The sequence below is a fragment of the Bombina bombina genome, chromosome 2, assembly GCF_027579735.1.
Source record: "Bombina bombina isolate aBomBom1 chromosome 2, aBomBom1.pri, whole genome shotgun sequence".
Lineage (NCBI taxonomy): Eukaryota > Metazoa > Chordata > Amphibia > Anura > Bombinatoridae > Bombina > Bombina bombina.
Window position 1 is genome coordinate 682,363,052 of NC_069500.1, and position 18,241 is coordinate 682,381,292.

Consider the following 18,241-nt stretch of genomic DNA (forward strand, 5'->3'; position numbering starts at 1 on the left):
TATTTACAGGCAATTAAAGATTTTCGTCAAACTTCTTCCCTGTTTGTCGTTTACTCGGGACAGAGGAGAGGTCAAAAGGCTTCGGCTACCTCTCTCTCCTTTTGGCTTCGTAGCATAATACGTTTAGCCTATGAGACTGCTGGACAGCAGCCTCCTGAAAGAATTACAGCTCATTCCACTAGAGCTGTGGCTTCCACCTGGGCCTTTAAAAATGAGGCCTCTGTTGAACAGATTTGCAAGGCTGCAACTTGGTCTTCACTTCACACTTTTTCAAAATTTTACAAATTTGACACTTTTGCTTCTTCGGAGGCTATTTTTGGGAGAAAGGTGCTTCAGGCAGTGGTTCCTTCCGTTTAAAGTTCCTGCCTTGTCCCTCCCATCATCCGTGTACTTTAGCTTTGGTATTGGTATCCCATAAGTAATGGATGACCCGTGGACTGACTACACTTAACAAGAGAAAACATAATTTATGCTTACCTGATAAATTTATTTCTCTTGTAGTGTAGTCAGTCCACGGCCCGCCCTGTCTTTTAAGGCAGACCTAAATTTTAATTAAACTCCAGTCACCACTGCACCCTATGGTTTCTCCTTTCTCGTCTTGTTTCGGTCGAATGACTGGATATGACATGTGAGGGGAGGAGCTATATAGCAGCTTTGCTTGGGTGATCCTCTTGCAACTTCCTGTTGGGGAGAGATATAATCCCATAAGTAATGGATGACCCGTGGACTGACTACACTACAAGAGAAATAAATTTATCAGGTAAGCATAAATTATGTTTTCTTCTACTGTTCCTTGTTCCTCGGCAGAATGACTGGGGGATGAGGGGAGTGGGAGGAGTATTTAAGACTTTGGCTGGGTTGTCTTTGCCTCCTCCTGGTGGCCAGGTTCTTATTTCCCAAAAGTAATGAATGCAGCTCTGGACTCTTTCCATCAGAAGAAAAGGAAATTATCAGGTAAGCATAATTTATGTTATTTTAAAGTTTGTATTATGACAATCCTGAGTGCACTGGGTCTGTATAACAACATTAGTAAATTTAGAAATTATATAAAGTTTTTCTTTTTATTATTATTATTAACCAACACCTTGATTTCCCCCCCTAATTTATTAAGTTCAGAATTAGCTGCCATTGAGGCCCTATCTTGTCATTTTCATTCATCACACAAATTCTTGATGCCAATTGTCCAAACCAAAGGGTTGTCATTTTCCACTGTCACAATCCCAGGGCAGTCATAAATATTTGAAGTGCTGATTAGAGTTCCAAACTTCAACACACCATAAGTAGCTCAGGTATGACGATGAGTTCATTCAGTGTGACTGAACTGGTCCATAACTAATTAATAAATCATGGCAGATGGCGATAACTTAGATAAATAGTGTTCCATCTCTCTTCTTCTGGAGGGAATAGCCGATATACAGGGAGTGCAGAATTATTAGGCAAGTTGTATTTTTGAGGATTAATTTTATTATTGAACAACAACCATGTTCTCAATGAACCCAAAAAATTCATTAATATCAAAGCTGAATAGTTTTGGAAGTAGTTTTTAGTTTGTTTTTAGTTATAGCTATTTTAGGGGGATATCTGTGTGTGCAGGTGACTATTACTGTGCATAATTATTAGGCAACTTAACAAAAACAAATATATACCCATTTCAATTATTTATTTTTACCAGTGAAACCAATATAACATCTCAACATTCACAAATATACATTTCTGACATTCAAAAACAAAACAAAACAAATCAGTGACCAATATAGCCACCTTTCTTTGCAAGGACACTCAAAAGCCTGCCATCCATGGATTCTGTCAGTGTTTTGATCTGTTCACCATCAACATTGCGTGCAGCAGCAACCACAGCCTCCCAGACACTGTTCAGAGAGGTGTACTGTTTTCCCTCCTTGTAAATCTCACATTTGATGATGGACCACAGGTTCTCAATGGGGTTCAGATCAGGTGAACAAGGAGGCCATGTCATTAGATTTTCTTCTTTTATACCCTTTCTTGCCAGTCACGCTGTGGAGTACTTGGACGCGTGTGATGGAGCATTGTCCTGCATGAAAATCATGTTTTTCTTGAAGGATGCAGACTTCTTCCTGTACCACTGCTTGAAGAAGGTGTCTTCCAGAAACTGGCAGTAGGACTGGGAGTTGAGCTTGACTCCATCCTCAACCCGAAAAGGCCCCACAAGCTCATCTTTGATGATACCAGCCCAAACCAGTACTCCACCTCCACCTTGCTGGCGTCTGAGTCGGACTGGAGCTCTCTGCCCTTTACCAATCCAGCCATGGGCCCATCCATCTGGCCCATCAAGACTCACTCTCATTTCATCAGTCCATAAAACCTTAGAAAAATCAGTCTTGAGATATTTCTTGGCCCAGTCTTGACGTTTCAGCTTGTGTGTCTTGTTCAGTGGTGGTCGTCTTTCAGCCTTTGTTACCTTGGCCATGTCTCTGAGTATTGCACACCTTGTGCTTTTGGGCACTCCAGTGATGTTGCAGCTGCACGCTTGACTTTTCTCAGTTCATGGGCAGTTATTTTGCGCCTTGGTTTTTCCACACGCTTCTTGCGACCCTGTTGACTATTTTGAATGAAACGCTTGATTGTTCGATGATCACGCTTCAGAAGCTTTGCAATTTTAAGAGTGCTGCATCCCTCTGCAAGATATCTCACTATTTTTGACTTTTCTGAGCCTGTCCAGTCCTTCTTTTGACCCATTTTGCCAAAGGAAAGGAAGTTGCCTAATAATTATGCACACCTGATATAGGGTGTTGATGTCATTAGACCACACCCCTTCTCATTACAGAGATGCACATCACCTAATATGCTTAATTGGTAGTAGGCTTTCGAGCCTATACAGCTTGGAGTAAGACAACATGCATAAAGAGGATGATGTGGTCAAAATACTAATTTGCCTAATAATTCTGCACTCCCTGTATAAGACGAAGAATCCCAGAAAGCACAGAGGGGCAGACACCCTCATCTGATTGAGAGATGACTTGTCCAGTTTAAGAGCTAGTGATTCAAAGTTGGGACAAGATGCAATCCCCAGTAGCACGGAGCGCCAACAAGTAAGGTAAAATGGCGCCTCTCTCGGATAGGGTAAATAGGCAATCAGTAGTGTCTGGTAAGGTGTCTAGTGAAGATCGTCTCGTTTACGTAGGGCCACGTGGAGTGTACAATTATATTCAGCAGTTGGTCACCATATGTGTCACAAACAATTTGGACATCCTTGTTAATGTTTGTCTTCTCTTTTATGCATGTAGGCTGTTCTTTCTGGAATGAAGGGCCGGCAGCATCCCCCCACTCATGTGCATTGCATGGTATAAAGGGACCATCACAGTTGTTTAGCAGTATAGTGTCGAAATGGCCATCTGCGGGTGTTTGATTATGAGACGAAAGAACGTGTCATCTATGTTTAACCAATATGGCGTCTTTCACTGCTCCAACTTCAGAACCCTTACTCTGTGTCTCGGTAGTCTTAATGAGTAACGAGAGGTGTTAAAATTTAGCGCTTATCTGTAGCTCAAACTCCACTAGCCACGCTTGTATAGCTGAGTAAACTTCCTCCTGGATTCCAGCCATAGTAAGCCTGCTCTACCCGGATTACCGGGGGGGTGGGGGGGGGTGTTAGGGGCTCTGTCAGTAGACCACCGCCTAGAGTTGTGACGGTCCAGATCCATTCTGGACAGTCATGTAAACAGCAAAATGTTTATATCAATCGCCTCAGTGAGAGATAATCTAACAATATATATATTTAAGTGGTATTGATGCGGTCGGGATCTATAGGTAGGATTAGTGAAATCTCATCTCCAGCCTTAGATATTGCGACTATGCAGGGTCACCGCCCGGACACGCCCCCTTCGCCTACAGTCTTTTAATCATCCCACTGCCCCCCCCCCCCCCTTTTTTTAATCTTTTTGTTGTGACATATAGAGCACTCCCACTCCAAACTTGTCATCTAATGTGCACACCTGTTTGGAAGATGAGCTGTGCAATGCAGAGATGTCGTCCTGCTTTGCTGAGAGTTCTGCATTGACACTAATGTGACATGTGACACAGCTGTACATTAGCCGTGCCAGTTACTGATAAGAAATAGAAAAAAGGTTTGAGGCAGGGCAACAACCAAGTAGCATTAATTTTGATTTTGAAAATATATGCAGCTTATTTAAACAGCATTAACATTGGCTGTATGTATAGTAGTGTAGTCTGCTTCTATCATATTAAGATTTACCATCGCTTAAGAATAAAGTTGATCAAATTGATAATGAAATTTACAGAAAGTGTCTATTGTGAACTGATCCTTAGAGATTATTTGCTCCTACAACCCTTAGTTTACGAAACAAACCATCACAAATATAAATAAATATACTTTTTTTTTGTAAATACAAAAACAGCCTTAAATATAAAAAAAAATACATGTTAAAATCTTTTACGGATGTGACTAAGAAAAACAACTGAATTAACAGAAAATGCCTGGTTTAGAGCAACTGTGTTTAGAGATTGTTTCTGCTGTTTACAAGGCACAAAACAAAAACAAATTATTTTTGATTTTGGTATTTTAGCTGACAGTTGGGTCTGTCTTATTATTCAACTAAATCATGCAAAGTTCTCACATTAGGAAATGGGACAATGTTGTTACTGGGCTAAATTTATTAAACACGAAAGACTGAGGAGATTTTATAAAACATGTATGAATTGACCTTTCATTTTGACATCTTTATATTTATGAAAACAAGCTCATCAGACCGTAAGGTCAGCTGCACGATAATGTGATGGTGAGATAGATTAACAAGTCTTGCTTATATGGTCCTCTCTCCCAAGTTTATGGAATCTGGCAGGAGTGGTCTAAAATACACACACACTTCCCTAAAGAGTATTATGTTAGGTCATAGCTACTTGGTTTAGTTTTCATCTGAAGCTTGTATGGTGATTACCACCTAATGTATTCTTTCAGCAAGTTTGACATGTCTGATAGCATGGGTAAAAAAATAATATTTTACTGGTAATAATAAATATAAACATAAAACATTGTTTGTGTTGTAATTGCATTTAGTCAATACAGATTATAACAGATTTTTAGACCACCCTGTCTGCTTAAGGCCTGGCTTGGCTTTGCTTTTGGAAGGCTTCTCATATGCAGCCTATGTCAGCAAGCATAATGCACACAGCCGGAGGAAGTCAAATAAGGGCTCCAAAAAAGGTAGTGCTGTAGTATTATTATGAGAAGCTTCCAAAGTAAACACTACATATAGAGTACAAACTGGCGCTGACAACAAAGCAATTTGAATCCTGTCATGCTGAATGCTGTGTCACGGAAAGTGAAATATTCCATGTAGAATGTTGGGGAAATCAGCAAAGTTACTGTTTTAAAATGAAAAGGATATCTCAGTTTTTATATTTTTTTCTTCTGTTCCAGCTGGTTAGGGTTCTCATCTTTCTAATTTACCTACATCGTTTTGCTGACAAAGATGTTTCTTGTCATAGATTTTTATTAAAAATGAACAAATTGTCAAGATTGAGTTATTTCTATAGAAAGTAAAAATAAATATATTGAAGTTTAAAATCCACTTGTGTGATGATGAAGTGAATTAAGGTCCAGATTACAAGTGGAGTGGTGTTTAACTCTGTCGGGTAGCGCTCCTATTACAATTTGAAAGTAAACGGTTTTCGCAAGATGCGCACAAAAAGCCAAACTTAGAATAACGCTTGCTCATTAACGTATTCCCCCATAGAAGTCCACTGAGCAAAAAAGGGGAAAAAAAAAACACACCCTACTTGCGCACTAATCCGATTGCATCTTCTCAAGTGCGTTAGCCCAACATGAAAATAGGACTATTTCATATTCCATTGTTCTTTAAATAGCAGATTATGTTCTTTTTATTCATGAATACATATTTCTACATATATCTGTTTTTTGCTTTTATATATATATATATATATATGTAGATGATTATATATAGGTATAGATATATAAAGTAATGTCTATTTATAAATACATAGAACATATTCCTCTATGTGCAGAACAATGGAATGTGAAATAGCTACAGTAAATACACACTATAACACTACTGTTATAATTAATATTGCATAAGTGTGCTTTTTCATGTTTTCATCTACTTGCCTGCAAAGGGCTCCAATGCACTGTATTTATGTGTTTGTAAATAAACATATAAATACATATGTACATATTTAGATGTATATTTATGTATCTCTATGTTAAAGCCCTTTGCCTGCCTTTTTTTTTCTCTAACACCTAAGACCTCGTATCCTTGAGCCCTTATAACTTTTTTGTTCTTTTTTTTTAAATTTTTATTAAATAGCGTTATTATGAGTAAGTGTACTTTGTAATGTATTTTTGATGTGTTTTGTGACACTTTTTTGCTTTGTGAAATAGTTAACCAGAGCTCTGAGAATGCGTTATCCCATCTCGCGTTCACTTCAATTGCACTTAAGCGATTACACTTTTAACTTGTAATACGAACAATAAACCCAACATGCGCAAACACCTGCGATAAACCCCTTTTCGCTCGTGCATAACTGTTTGTGCAACTCGTAGCTGGCCCTTAATGGGATGAAGTGGAAAAAATGGAGAGTGATTGCTGGAATTTTGTGGAGTAACTGACGGGATATGCATTTTTTGGGAGTGAGCACAGAATATTCTTTCATTAATCTTTACTGGATAGGATACGGTCCACCTTTTGTCATAACAGCTTTAAAGTGTGTATGTGTACTTGCTCATAGACTTGCCCGGTGTTTAGTATTTTACTGGACTGTTTAGTATTTCAACTGGCTGTCCAGTAAAATATATGTACAAATACTGTACACTTAAAAAGATATGAAACCCAATTCTTTTCTTTCATGATTCAGATAGAGCATGCAATTTTAAGCAACTTTCTAATTACTCCTATTATCATTTTTTCTTTGTTCTCTTGGTATCTTTAATTGAAAAAGCAGGAATGTAAGCTTGCCACCAATCAGCAAGCGCTACCCAGGTGCTGTACCAAAGGCTCCTAAGCTTACATTCCAGCTTTTCAAATAAAGCTACTAAGAGAACAAAGAAAATTTGATAATCAGAGTAAATTCGAAAGTTGCTTAAAATCCCATGCTCTATCTGAATCATGAAAGAAAAACATACAGTTGCAAGAAAAATTATGTGAACCCTTTGGAATGATATGAATTTCTGCACAAATTGGTCATAAAATGTGATCTGATCATCATCTATGTCACAACAATAGACAATCACAGTCTGCTTAAACTAATAACACACAAAGAATGAAATGTTGCCATGTTTTTATTGAACACACCATGTAAACATTCACAGTGCAGGTGGAAAAAGTATGTGAACTCTTGGATTTAATAACTGGTTGAACCTCCTTTGGCAGCAATAACTTCAACCAAACGTTTCCTGTAGTTGCAGATCAGACGTGCACAACGGTCAGGAGAAATTCTCGACCATTCCTCTTTACAGAACTGTTTCAGTTCAGCAATATTCTTGGGATGTCTGGTGTGAATCGCTTTCTTGAGGTCATGCCACAGCATCTCAATCGGGTTGAGGTCAGGACTCTGACTGGGCCACTTCAGAAGGCGTATTTTCTTCTGTTTAAGCCATTCTGTTGTTGATTTACTTCTATGCTTTGGGTCATTGTCCTGTTGCAACACCCATCTTCTGTTGAGCTTCAGCTGGTAGACAGATGGCCTTAAGTTCTCCTGCAAAATGTCTTGATAAACTTGGGAATTCATTTTTCCTTCGATGATAGCAATCCGTCCAGGCCCTGACGCAGCAAAGCAGCCCCAAACCATGATGCCCACACCACCATACTTCACAGTTGGGATGAGGTTTTGATGTTGGTGTGCTGTGCCTCTTTTTCGCCACACATAGGCCTCTAGTTATCAAGCTCCGTAAGGAGCTTGATGGCCCCTGTTTCTGGCGAGTCTTCAGAGTCGCCAGAAACAGCAGTTATGAAGCAGCGGTCACAAAGACCGCTGCTCCATAACCTGTCCGCCTGCTCTGAGCAGGTGGACAGACATCGCCGGAAATCAACCCGATCGAGTACGATCGGGTTGATTGACACCCCCCTGCTGGCGGCCCATTGTCCGCGAGTCTGCAGGGGGCGGCGTTGCACCAGCAGCTCTTGTGAGCTGCTTGTGCAATGATGAATATGGCGAGCGTATTGCTCGCCGTTTTCAGCGAGGTCTGGCAGACCTGATCCGCAGTGTCGGATAAGGTCTGCCAGACCTTGATAACTAGAGGCCATAATGTTGTGTATTTCTTCCAAACAACTCAACTTTGGTTTCATCTGTCCACAGAATATTTTGCCAGTACTGCTGTGGAACATCCAGGTGCTCTTGTGCAAACTGTAAACGTGCAGCAATGTTTTTTTTGGACAGCAGTGGCTTCCTCTGTGGTATCCTCCCATGAAATCCATTCTTGTTTAGTGTTTTACGTATTGTAGATTCGCTAACAGGGATTTTAGCATTTGCCAGTGACTTTTGTAAGTCTTTAGCTGACACTCTAGGATTCTTCTTCACCTCATTGAGCAGTCTGCGCTGTGCTCTTGCAGTCATCTTTACAGGACGGCCACTTCTAGGGAGAGTAGCAGCAGTACTGAACTTTCTCCATTTATAGACAATTTGTCTTACCGTGGACTGATGAACAGCAAGGCTTTTGGAGATACTTTTATAACCCTTTCCAGCTTTATGCAAGTCAACAATTCTTAATCGTAGGTCTTCTGAGAGCTCACATCAGGCAATGCTTCTTGTGAAAAGCAAACCCAGAACTGGTGTGTTTTTTATAGGGCAGGGCAGCTGTAACCAACACCTCCAATCTCATCTCATTGATTGGACTCCATTTGGCTGACATCTCACTCCAATTAGCTCTTGGAGATGTCATTAGTCTAGGGGTTCACATACTTTTTCCACCTGCACTGTGAATGTTTACATGGTGTGTTCAATAAAAACATGGCAACATTTCATTATTTGTTTATTATTAGTTTAAGCAGACTGTGATTGTCTATTGTTGTGACTTAGATGATGATCAGATCACATTTTATGACCATTTTGTGCAGAAATCCATATCATTCCAAAGGGTTCACATACTTTTTCTTGCAACTGTATGGTTTCATATCTCTTTTACTATTGGAATCTGATCTAAGAACTGATTTTGGAACATGGATGATGTGCTACATGTCTTTATTTCTGATCAGAGGTCTGATATGGGCATGTAACCTGTTCCCTGTACTTCTTTCTCCCAATCACCAGCTAGTTGTCCAGTATTTTTTGAAGAATACCTGGCATCCCTACTTGCTTATGTATATTGTTTTTAGTGCATTGAACACAAAAGGACTGTAACTTTTTTTAGATTAATGACAAGAAACAAGATTGAAATAACATGTTATTTTCAATGTACCAAAAATTTTGAAAGTTAGTGTGTTTGATTTCCATTGGTGATGTAGGCTTATTTAAGCCCATTTGCCTTGTGGCACCTAGATTTTTCCGGTACATAGACAAATATTATATGGAACATTGTGTGTGTATAAAATATTTTGTAAGCTGTAATGTTCTATATTTCAGGGAGAAGGCAACAAGTGTATGTTTAATGGCACCATTTCTGAGATATCTTTATTGTGAACCGTCACATTTGCAAGAGTATGCTGCCTTTCGTATAAGTCTCCGGAAAACGCTACTTCAAGTACAAAGTCCAAAGGATGGCAGTAAACCACCTGTACAGGATGAACACCTACTTTGCCTTTTTTGTGAAATGGTTGGTTACATGCAGGTAAGATAAAATTGCTCTTTGTACACCACAGACTAATTTATATTAATGTTTTTTTTATTTAAAAGAAATGTTGGTTAAACACTGTGCAGCCATTCTTTAAAATTATTTGTAATGCTTAAAATATGCTATAAATTAACATTAGGGATTTTTGGAGCCTTCTGTACTTAGTCATTTAGATGTCCCTCCATTTGGATTACTACAATGGGGGAGGGTGGTCATAAGGAGGGAAGCAACATAAGTAGTGATTTAACATTTTAATTGTAGTCTCTTGTCCTACACAAATATTTGTCTTTTTAAAGGATCAAGGTTCAGGAGCAAATTATGGCTATGATTAAGACTTATGTAGCTAAAATGTATGACATCTGCCTTAACACAAACTTCTATATTTCCAAGCTTTTTTTATTATCCATTTCTTTTTCAACAACCAAGCTAACTTGTTAAAATTTGGGTATATTTATTTAAAAATTCATAATTCTGTCTGGTTGCCGAGCATAGACGACGTGTGAAAAGATCTAAGCAACAATGAGACAAAATCTTTAGGATTTCTTTCTGTTGTTTTAAGATTAAGCACTTGACAAGGTCTTGACTCTTTCAAAGTCGTGCTACACACCTGTTATTAGATGTTTAGGAACAGTTTTTCTGAATATTGCTATCGTAAAAAAAAAAATGAACGTCTTTTATACCCTTTAATTGGTATATGTATAAGTTAGCTTTTTTAAAGGGGTATACGGTCTTCATATAAATGAGATTTCTAATTCACTAAATATTCTGATCAAGTTGTGTTATGTAAAATGTTTGGATTACCCAGATGAAAGAGGAATTGACATTGTAGTGTCGGTATATGGCCGGGTTATAACACAATATATTTAATAATTATCCTTTTAAACTAAACCCCAATAAAATATGCATATACCAAAAACCATAAAATTAATTTAAATTCCTGAATTCTTTTTATTAGTTAATATCTATAGACACATCAAAATATAATTGTAGGAACCAGAATATGAATCAATACTATACACGTTTAAAACTATTAAAATATGCTATGCAAAGCTCATAAAATTTACCTTTAGAACTAGCCTTATTCACAATTGAATTTCATTCAATTTGCACAATGAGATTCCAAGATATTAGCTATTAACATTCAAACAGTACAATCCACTATATAGCTACAATTTATTCTAATACAATTCTAATTAGGACACTTAAAGTAAATATATTAATGTAAACAGTCACTTTAAATGCCCATTTATTTAAGCTGAAATAAATTCTTAGTTACTTATAATTAAAACCAATTCTAAGATATATATATATATATATATATATATATATATATATATATATATATATATATTTATTTTGCAAAGACAAATTACTTAGCATATAAAAGACAAACTTAACACTATACAGGACTATGAAACACAGTTTAAAATACTGAGTGCCCCTTTAAATCTATTAACTACAATATGACTATGTTCTTACCAATTACCTTTGTTTAAAATATAAAAAATTAGAACAATCATACATCACCGAAAATGACCAAATCGATAATTCAGCTCCCAAATTTGTTCCACCTCATATGAAAATAAGTGTATATGCAATGGATCAGAAAAAGGTAGCCTAATTTGCTTATAGTAACTGTTCTCCAAAATGCAGCCAAAATTTTAGTTACTAGTCCTTCAGCAATAGTCAGCATCCTCCTTTCCTATCTTGCATACTGATCATCTCATTGGTCACCTGGGAAGCATCTCTCTGATTGGCCCTAGGCGATGCATGGTTACTATGGAAACACATCTTTTAACAGTCAAATCTTTTGAATGTTATACTGGATTTTGGCCATCGGGGGCAGCATGACAAACAGTTTCATTTAATAATTTCTAACATTTAAAAGCATTTCTTTAAAATGTGTAATTTAAATGTTATAATTTCTTTATATTAATAAGTTACATGTTCAAATGTACTGTATTATGTCACATTATGTATTCTGATTATTTTAAGACCACACATGAATTTATTCCACTTATAATATATAAAATGCATTTAAAACCATATCTTTTGTGAAATAATTTAAAATCATAATATCCTTATCCTGGATTCAATTTCCTTCTTCAGCCATCCGCTCAACATCACATACATAGATATATGTGGTTCTCACACAATTATATCTACATTGGACTATTATTCCACACAGATTAATATTTCATATCTGTATATCTCTCTTTGAGAGGATAAAATATACAGGATATCATTTAAAATATAAATTATATGTGTACTTCTTAGATGCCTGAAATGAAAGAGATATATGTTAGAAATGTTAAACATTCATATATCTATTTGCAATATTTATCAATCTCAGCAAATATGAATGTTATTTGTCTTTGCCTGGCCACTTTCATTGTCTAGAATTTATGGATTCAAATACAGCCTGGATATATGGTTGTGTAAGATGTGTACACAGCTCACAGAGGATCATTTAACATGTAGTTTTTAAAAGCTACAATTCCTTGAATATGTTTGTATTTTCAAACATTCTCACAGACGGAGCGGCTACATCTTGGGCAGGAAACCCATATATTGGCATGTACTTTTGGGGCTCCATCATGCTAATTTGCTAAGTGATTGCTAATTTCCATCATGCTAAGTGAGCATCTCATTAAGCTTTAAATGAAAAGTTTTAGACATTTATGTCTCTATTCACTGTATGGGGTCATCTATCCGACAATCTATCCTTCTTTGAAGTGACCCTTCTAAGGGATTACTTTGAAGCAATTTCTTTTTAAGTGACTTTGTGACCCATCCTGTGTATTCAACAGCATTTGGGGAGGATTGAACTTTGGTCAGTGAAAGCATTTAATGTCTTATAAATGAATGAATCATTTGGTGCTGATAGCCAAATATATAATAATATATATATTAATCTTCACATATACCTTGACAGTAGTACTAGATAACTGCTGAAACTCAAGCCTCAAATACACGGTTATCCACTGAGTAAAAAATATGTTACTATCTATCAATCAAAAAACTTATATTTTTACATGGGCTTTTAATGCCAACTCCATATACCTCAGTGCTGCCCTGAAATTAGCCAATGTGAGTGTAATATCAATATATTTTACATATTTATATCTTGATCTGTTGTGATATCATATTTAGTAGATCTGTGTTTTTAGTCTTATACCCCATTGGAGTAGATAAAAACTTACAGAAACCTATTGGGAAAACTACCCATTTCTTTTTTTATGCCATTTTTTGTATATTGTTGAAACAAGATTTGGAAGCAAGATTTGAAAGTTTGGGGCTTTGCTGTTTTTGGTGCCTTACTGATATTCCCTTCCTGTGACTAATCATAAGTTTATTAGCAATGTGATTAGAATATCTCCAAGTCTCTCTGGTCGTCTTTTAAGTGAAGTATATTTTATGATATCTTTAAATGTTAAACATTGTCCAGAATACCCTTTTTATTTAGGTGTAAAGGTATAAATATGTTACCTTTTGTTATTTCCTGGTTTCACGTGTGCAGGAGATGGATTGGAAGTAGTAGTTTGTAGCCGTATAAGCAGTCAGGAACCTGGCATCATTATCAAAGGTGTAGTTTGAAGAGTAGTCGGATTTCAGGCCAAGGTCAGGAAACGATAGCTCAATCAATAGCTGGTTGTGAACCACTGGGAGGAACCAGGAGAATACTGCAAAGCACAGATCTAAAGATCAGCAGCAAGGGAGTCAGAAACAAGCAGCACAGGAAAGGGTTAAGCAAGAGGCAAAGACCAGGAAACAAGCCACGGTATACTAATCCACACCCTTCTTAGCACTGACTAAGGCACGGAAAGAAGAAAACCTTGGGGCCTGACAGATTACTTACTATCGCGTTAGTTCTATGAATATATTGCTGTGCTATAAATCATTACAAACCTAATAAAACAAGTATAAAAAGGTAGAAAACAAAAGTATAATCAATATATAAAAGACATGTAACAATATACATGTGCATTCGTCATTTGTTTAAACAATCGACAAATCTTGTAGCAGGTTGCAGCATTTGACTCTTTTTGGAGCCAGATTTATTTGTAGGGATGTGCATTTGGTTCATTCGTGAGAATCCACATGCGGAAGTAAGCAGCGGCTCGTGCCCTTCGGATATTTTCTGAAGATCTGGATTTGCCCAGATCTTAGTGTGGGGATCTTTTACAGGAATCAATCCGGCTACAAAAATATTTGAAGGACATGAGGTGCTGCTTGCTTATGCATTCGGATACTCAAGAATGCTCCAAATGTAGTTCCCTATTTATTTGTGTCAAAGTGCAACACACACACACATTTTTTGTTGCACTTTCACGTGAATAAATCTGGTTCCGAATAGAGCCGAGTGCTGCTGTTCACAAGATTCATCTTTCGTTTGTTTAAAGGGACACTGTAACCAAAAAATTTTTTCGTGATTCAGATTGAGCATGAAATTTTAAGCAACTTTCTAATTTACTCCTATTATCAAATTTTCTTCATTCTCTTGGTATCTTTATTTGAAATGCAAGAATGTAAGTTTAGATGTCGGCCCATTTTTGGTGAACAACCTGGGTTGTCCTTGCTGATTGGTGGATAAATTCATCCACCAAGAAAAAAATGCTGTCCAGAGTACTGAAACCAAAAAAAAGCTTAGATGCCTTCTTTTTCAAATAATGATATCAAGAGAACAAAGAAAAATTGAAAATAGGAGTAAATTAGAAAGTTGCTTAAAATTTCATGCTCAATCTGAATCACAAAAGAAAAATTTTGGTTACAGTGTCCCTTTAAGTAAATGGCGAAATCACGTCTATATATGAACCCCTTCGCTACCAGGAATTTGAGAGAAAAACTTGCCCAAAATACCTGTGAATTTTTAGCATTTTTTGTAAACAGAAATAGAGCTTTTTTATTTACCTATCAAAAATATATATATATATATATATATATATATATATACATATATATATATATATATATATATATATATATATATATATATATATATACATATATATATATATATACATATATATATATATATATATATATATATATATATATATATATATATTATGTCAATTAGCCGGTGGCCCAACACTGCAACCTCTGTGGTGTAGCTTTAACCTGGGTGCAATCCTCAAAAGTCTGGTATTGATATGTGAAGTAAAGAAGGGCACTCACAGGATTTTTAGTTTCAACAATAGATAGCGTTTATTCTGAAACCATCAGAATTTATACATCAATGGTCATAGTCAACATTTCGGCTTTTTTTGGGCCTTCTTCAAGACCAGATTTATCTATACAACAAAAACATAAAATATAAACTTAGATAGTGTAGAACAAGTGATGACATACAACAAACACACCCAACACCATAATTACTCTTAATACAATTAAAACCAATCCGATAAACTGACACTCATATCCAGTCAAAGGACACAAAGAATAACAATCAGTCACAGGATCCTGAACATAAGGACCCTATCTCAATATGAGGACGCAATGTACTATGTAAATAAATCCCCAGAGTAGTGAGAAGTTTACCACGTCTGCCAAGCCAGGTGCCCGATCTGACACTAAACCACTTATAACAGAGACATTGAACCATATCATGAGGCTGTATATAAATCCTATATGCCAGGGTGCTTGCTGCACCACCTGGGTAATAAGACAAATTATTGAGACAAGTCTGGAGTGCGGCACAATATATACAAACTCCTTAAGAACCCTACCAGAGATGGATACGTCACTAGTGGTAACAACACCAGCGGGTAGCCTAATAAGTGCACATAAGCCAGCGTGAATATGGTCACACAGGATATTAAAAGTAGCAGTAAGAGGGCCCACCATGAAATGTATATAACTTCCAGTGTCCGGCACTCCCAGCAGAGCAGTAACTTAACAAGGACATTTCTCAAATCTATGCATGCATAAAAGAAACCTTAGACCCCTTGCATCAACCTCAGAGTGAAAAAGCAAACCATAAAACAAACCACCACACTGTAAATAACTTGCTAAAGTGTTTACCAAAAATACATCAGTCTTCCTACTGAGAAAACCACAGACTTTCACTACCCCAGCTCCACCGTGTCAATAACAAACCGCACGGTGCAGGGAACACAACAGTTCGCATAGCCCCATCAGTGCACGCTACAATAACCTGTCTGTGAGAGTGCGGCATCCACAAAAAAAAGAAACAGACATAGGAATGAAAACATACAAATCTACGGCAACATCAGAAACACCTCCCTCTCTAGGTGTTTGTGATGTCACAGCAGTGACAATATTACACTATGATGATGTTTTATCTTTTTGTCTCCTAAATTTCCACTATTATCTATATTCCTCTAGCTTTCGGCATACCATCATACCATCACCCGCTTGAGAGCGCTGTCTATAATCATCTTTATTGCATAGACTTCCTTTATTCCAGTGACTTTAAAGGTTCAGTCTATTTTTTAGATAGCAGCATTCTAGTGGGTTATAGCCGGTTTTGAAATTCTCACAAGAACTTACATCAAGTTTCTTTTGAATCCCTCAGTTTGAGTTGTATATATCATATATCTCTTCTGGTTATTTCAGCGCTTACACAAATCTCTTTTTTTGTGTGTGTATATATATATATATATATATATATATATATATATTAGACAACCCATGGTATTGATCTATGCCCATTTCAGTATATTTCCACTGTTTCGTTGCAAAATGCGATCATATTAAAAAAAATCGTTAACTTTTTCACAAACTTTGGGTTTCTCACTGAAATTATTTACATACCGCTTGTGCAGTTATTACACAAATGGTTGTAAAAGCTTCTCTTTGTATAGAAATAGCAGACATTCATAGCTTTGCCATTATTTTTTGGTAATTAGAAAGCTGCTGGGCACCATACTTTTGAATTTCCTGCAGTTAAGTGGCATGGGTTGTAGTTAGTTAGCTGGCATGAGTTGTAGTATTCTAGTGTAAGGATTACCCTCTCATGTGACACTGCCTATAACCCTCCCTCTCCCAATGGTGTCTGGCAGTACAAAGTTTGCAGTGATATCTGTATGGTTTTTTTTTTTTTTTTTTTTTTCTGTAGTGCAATGGTCCCCCCCATGATTCGTCTGTAGTTTCACCCCACACCATGATTCCCCATTTCTCTTGCAAGGTGTATCCAGTCCACGGATTCATCCTTTACTTGTGGGATATTCTCATTCCCTACAGGAAGTGGCAAAGAGAGCATACAGCAGAGCTGTCCATATAGCTCCCCCTCTAGCTCCACCCCCCAGTCATTCTCTTTGCCGGCTCTAAGCACTAGGGTCTCTCTACAGGAGGGTAAAGTGAATGTGGTGTTAGATTTGTAGTTTTATATCTTCAATCAAGAGTTTGTTATTTTTAAATGGTACCGGTTTGTATTATTTACTCTCTAGCAGTAAAGTGATGAAGAATTCTGCTGAGAGGAAAATGATTTTAGCATGTTGTAACTAAAATCCACTGCTGTTCCCACACAGGACTGAGGAGTACCAGAAAACTTCAGTTGGGGGGAACAGTTTGCAGGCTTGACTGCAATGAGGTATGTTCAGTCATTTATTTCTAGACAAGACTGAGATAATGCTAGAAGATTGACAAGATCCCCACGTGGGGAGGGTAAGCTATGTTCTGAGACTTAGTATAGAATTGAATGCTTACATGACAGGGCTAAATAGGCTGGTTGACACTAATGCAGGGCAATCGATTATTTATTTAATAAATACTCGTTGGAGACACATTTTTAAGCACTTTGGAGTGTTTTACTGGAGTTATTTTCCACATGGCATAAATTTAGTCACTTAGAAGTGATTTTTGTAGGCCTCACAACTCCGGAGTGGAGTGGGAGGGGCCTAATTTCGCACCTCAGATGCGCACTTAGAATTGAGAGACTGTCTCATGCTGCTTCACATGGAGGGTCTAGTTGCTGATTGAAGGCCTAGAAGAAGCTTTATTTCTTCAAAACTGATCCCTAAGGGCAGGTAGGGCCATAGCAGTAAGCTGTGGCAAGGTGCTGTAGTTAATTAACCGGTTGTTGGCTTTAGGCTGCTCCGGTTTGGGCATTAAGGGGTTAATAGTTCTGAAACTTCCTGTGCAATCATATTAAAGCCTTAGGTACATACTCTGAAAATTTCAAAAGGATTGGTGCATTTTTCACTGTTTTGTAAAATTGTGTGCTCTTTTTATTTCTTAAAGGCACAGTAACATTTTTTTTTTCAAATTGTGTTTTTTTATTTGATTAAAGTGTTTTCCAAGCCTGCTTGTGTATGCTACTAGTCTGTTAAACATGTCTGACACTAAGGAAAATCCTTGTTCAATGTGTTTAGAAGCCATGGTGGAACCCCCTCTCAGAATGTGTCCCAATTGCACTAATATGTCTATACACTTTAAAGATCATATTGTTGCACTTAAAAGTGTGGCCCTAGATGATTCTCAGACTGAAGGTAATAAGGA

At 37.1% G+C, this 18,241-nt stretch overlaps 1 protein-coding gene across 1 annotated transcript in view; it reads left to right on the forward strand.

The window, feature by feature from the left end:
• FOCAD (focadhesin) overlaps positions 1-18,241 on the forward strand; it is a 1,237,844-nt gene that overhangs the window by 346,233 nt on the left and 873,370 nt on the right. The window contains 1 exon segment of the mRNA XM_053702659.1: positions 9,571-9,775. Coding sequence (XP_053558634.1) covers positions 9,571-9,775 — 205 coding nt within the window.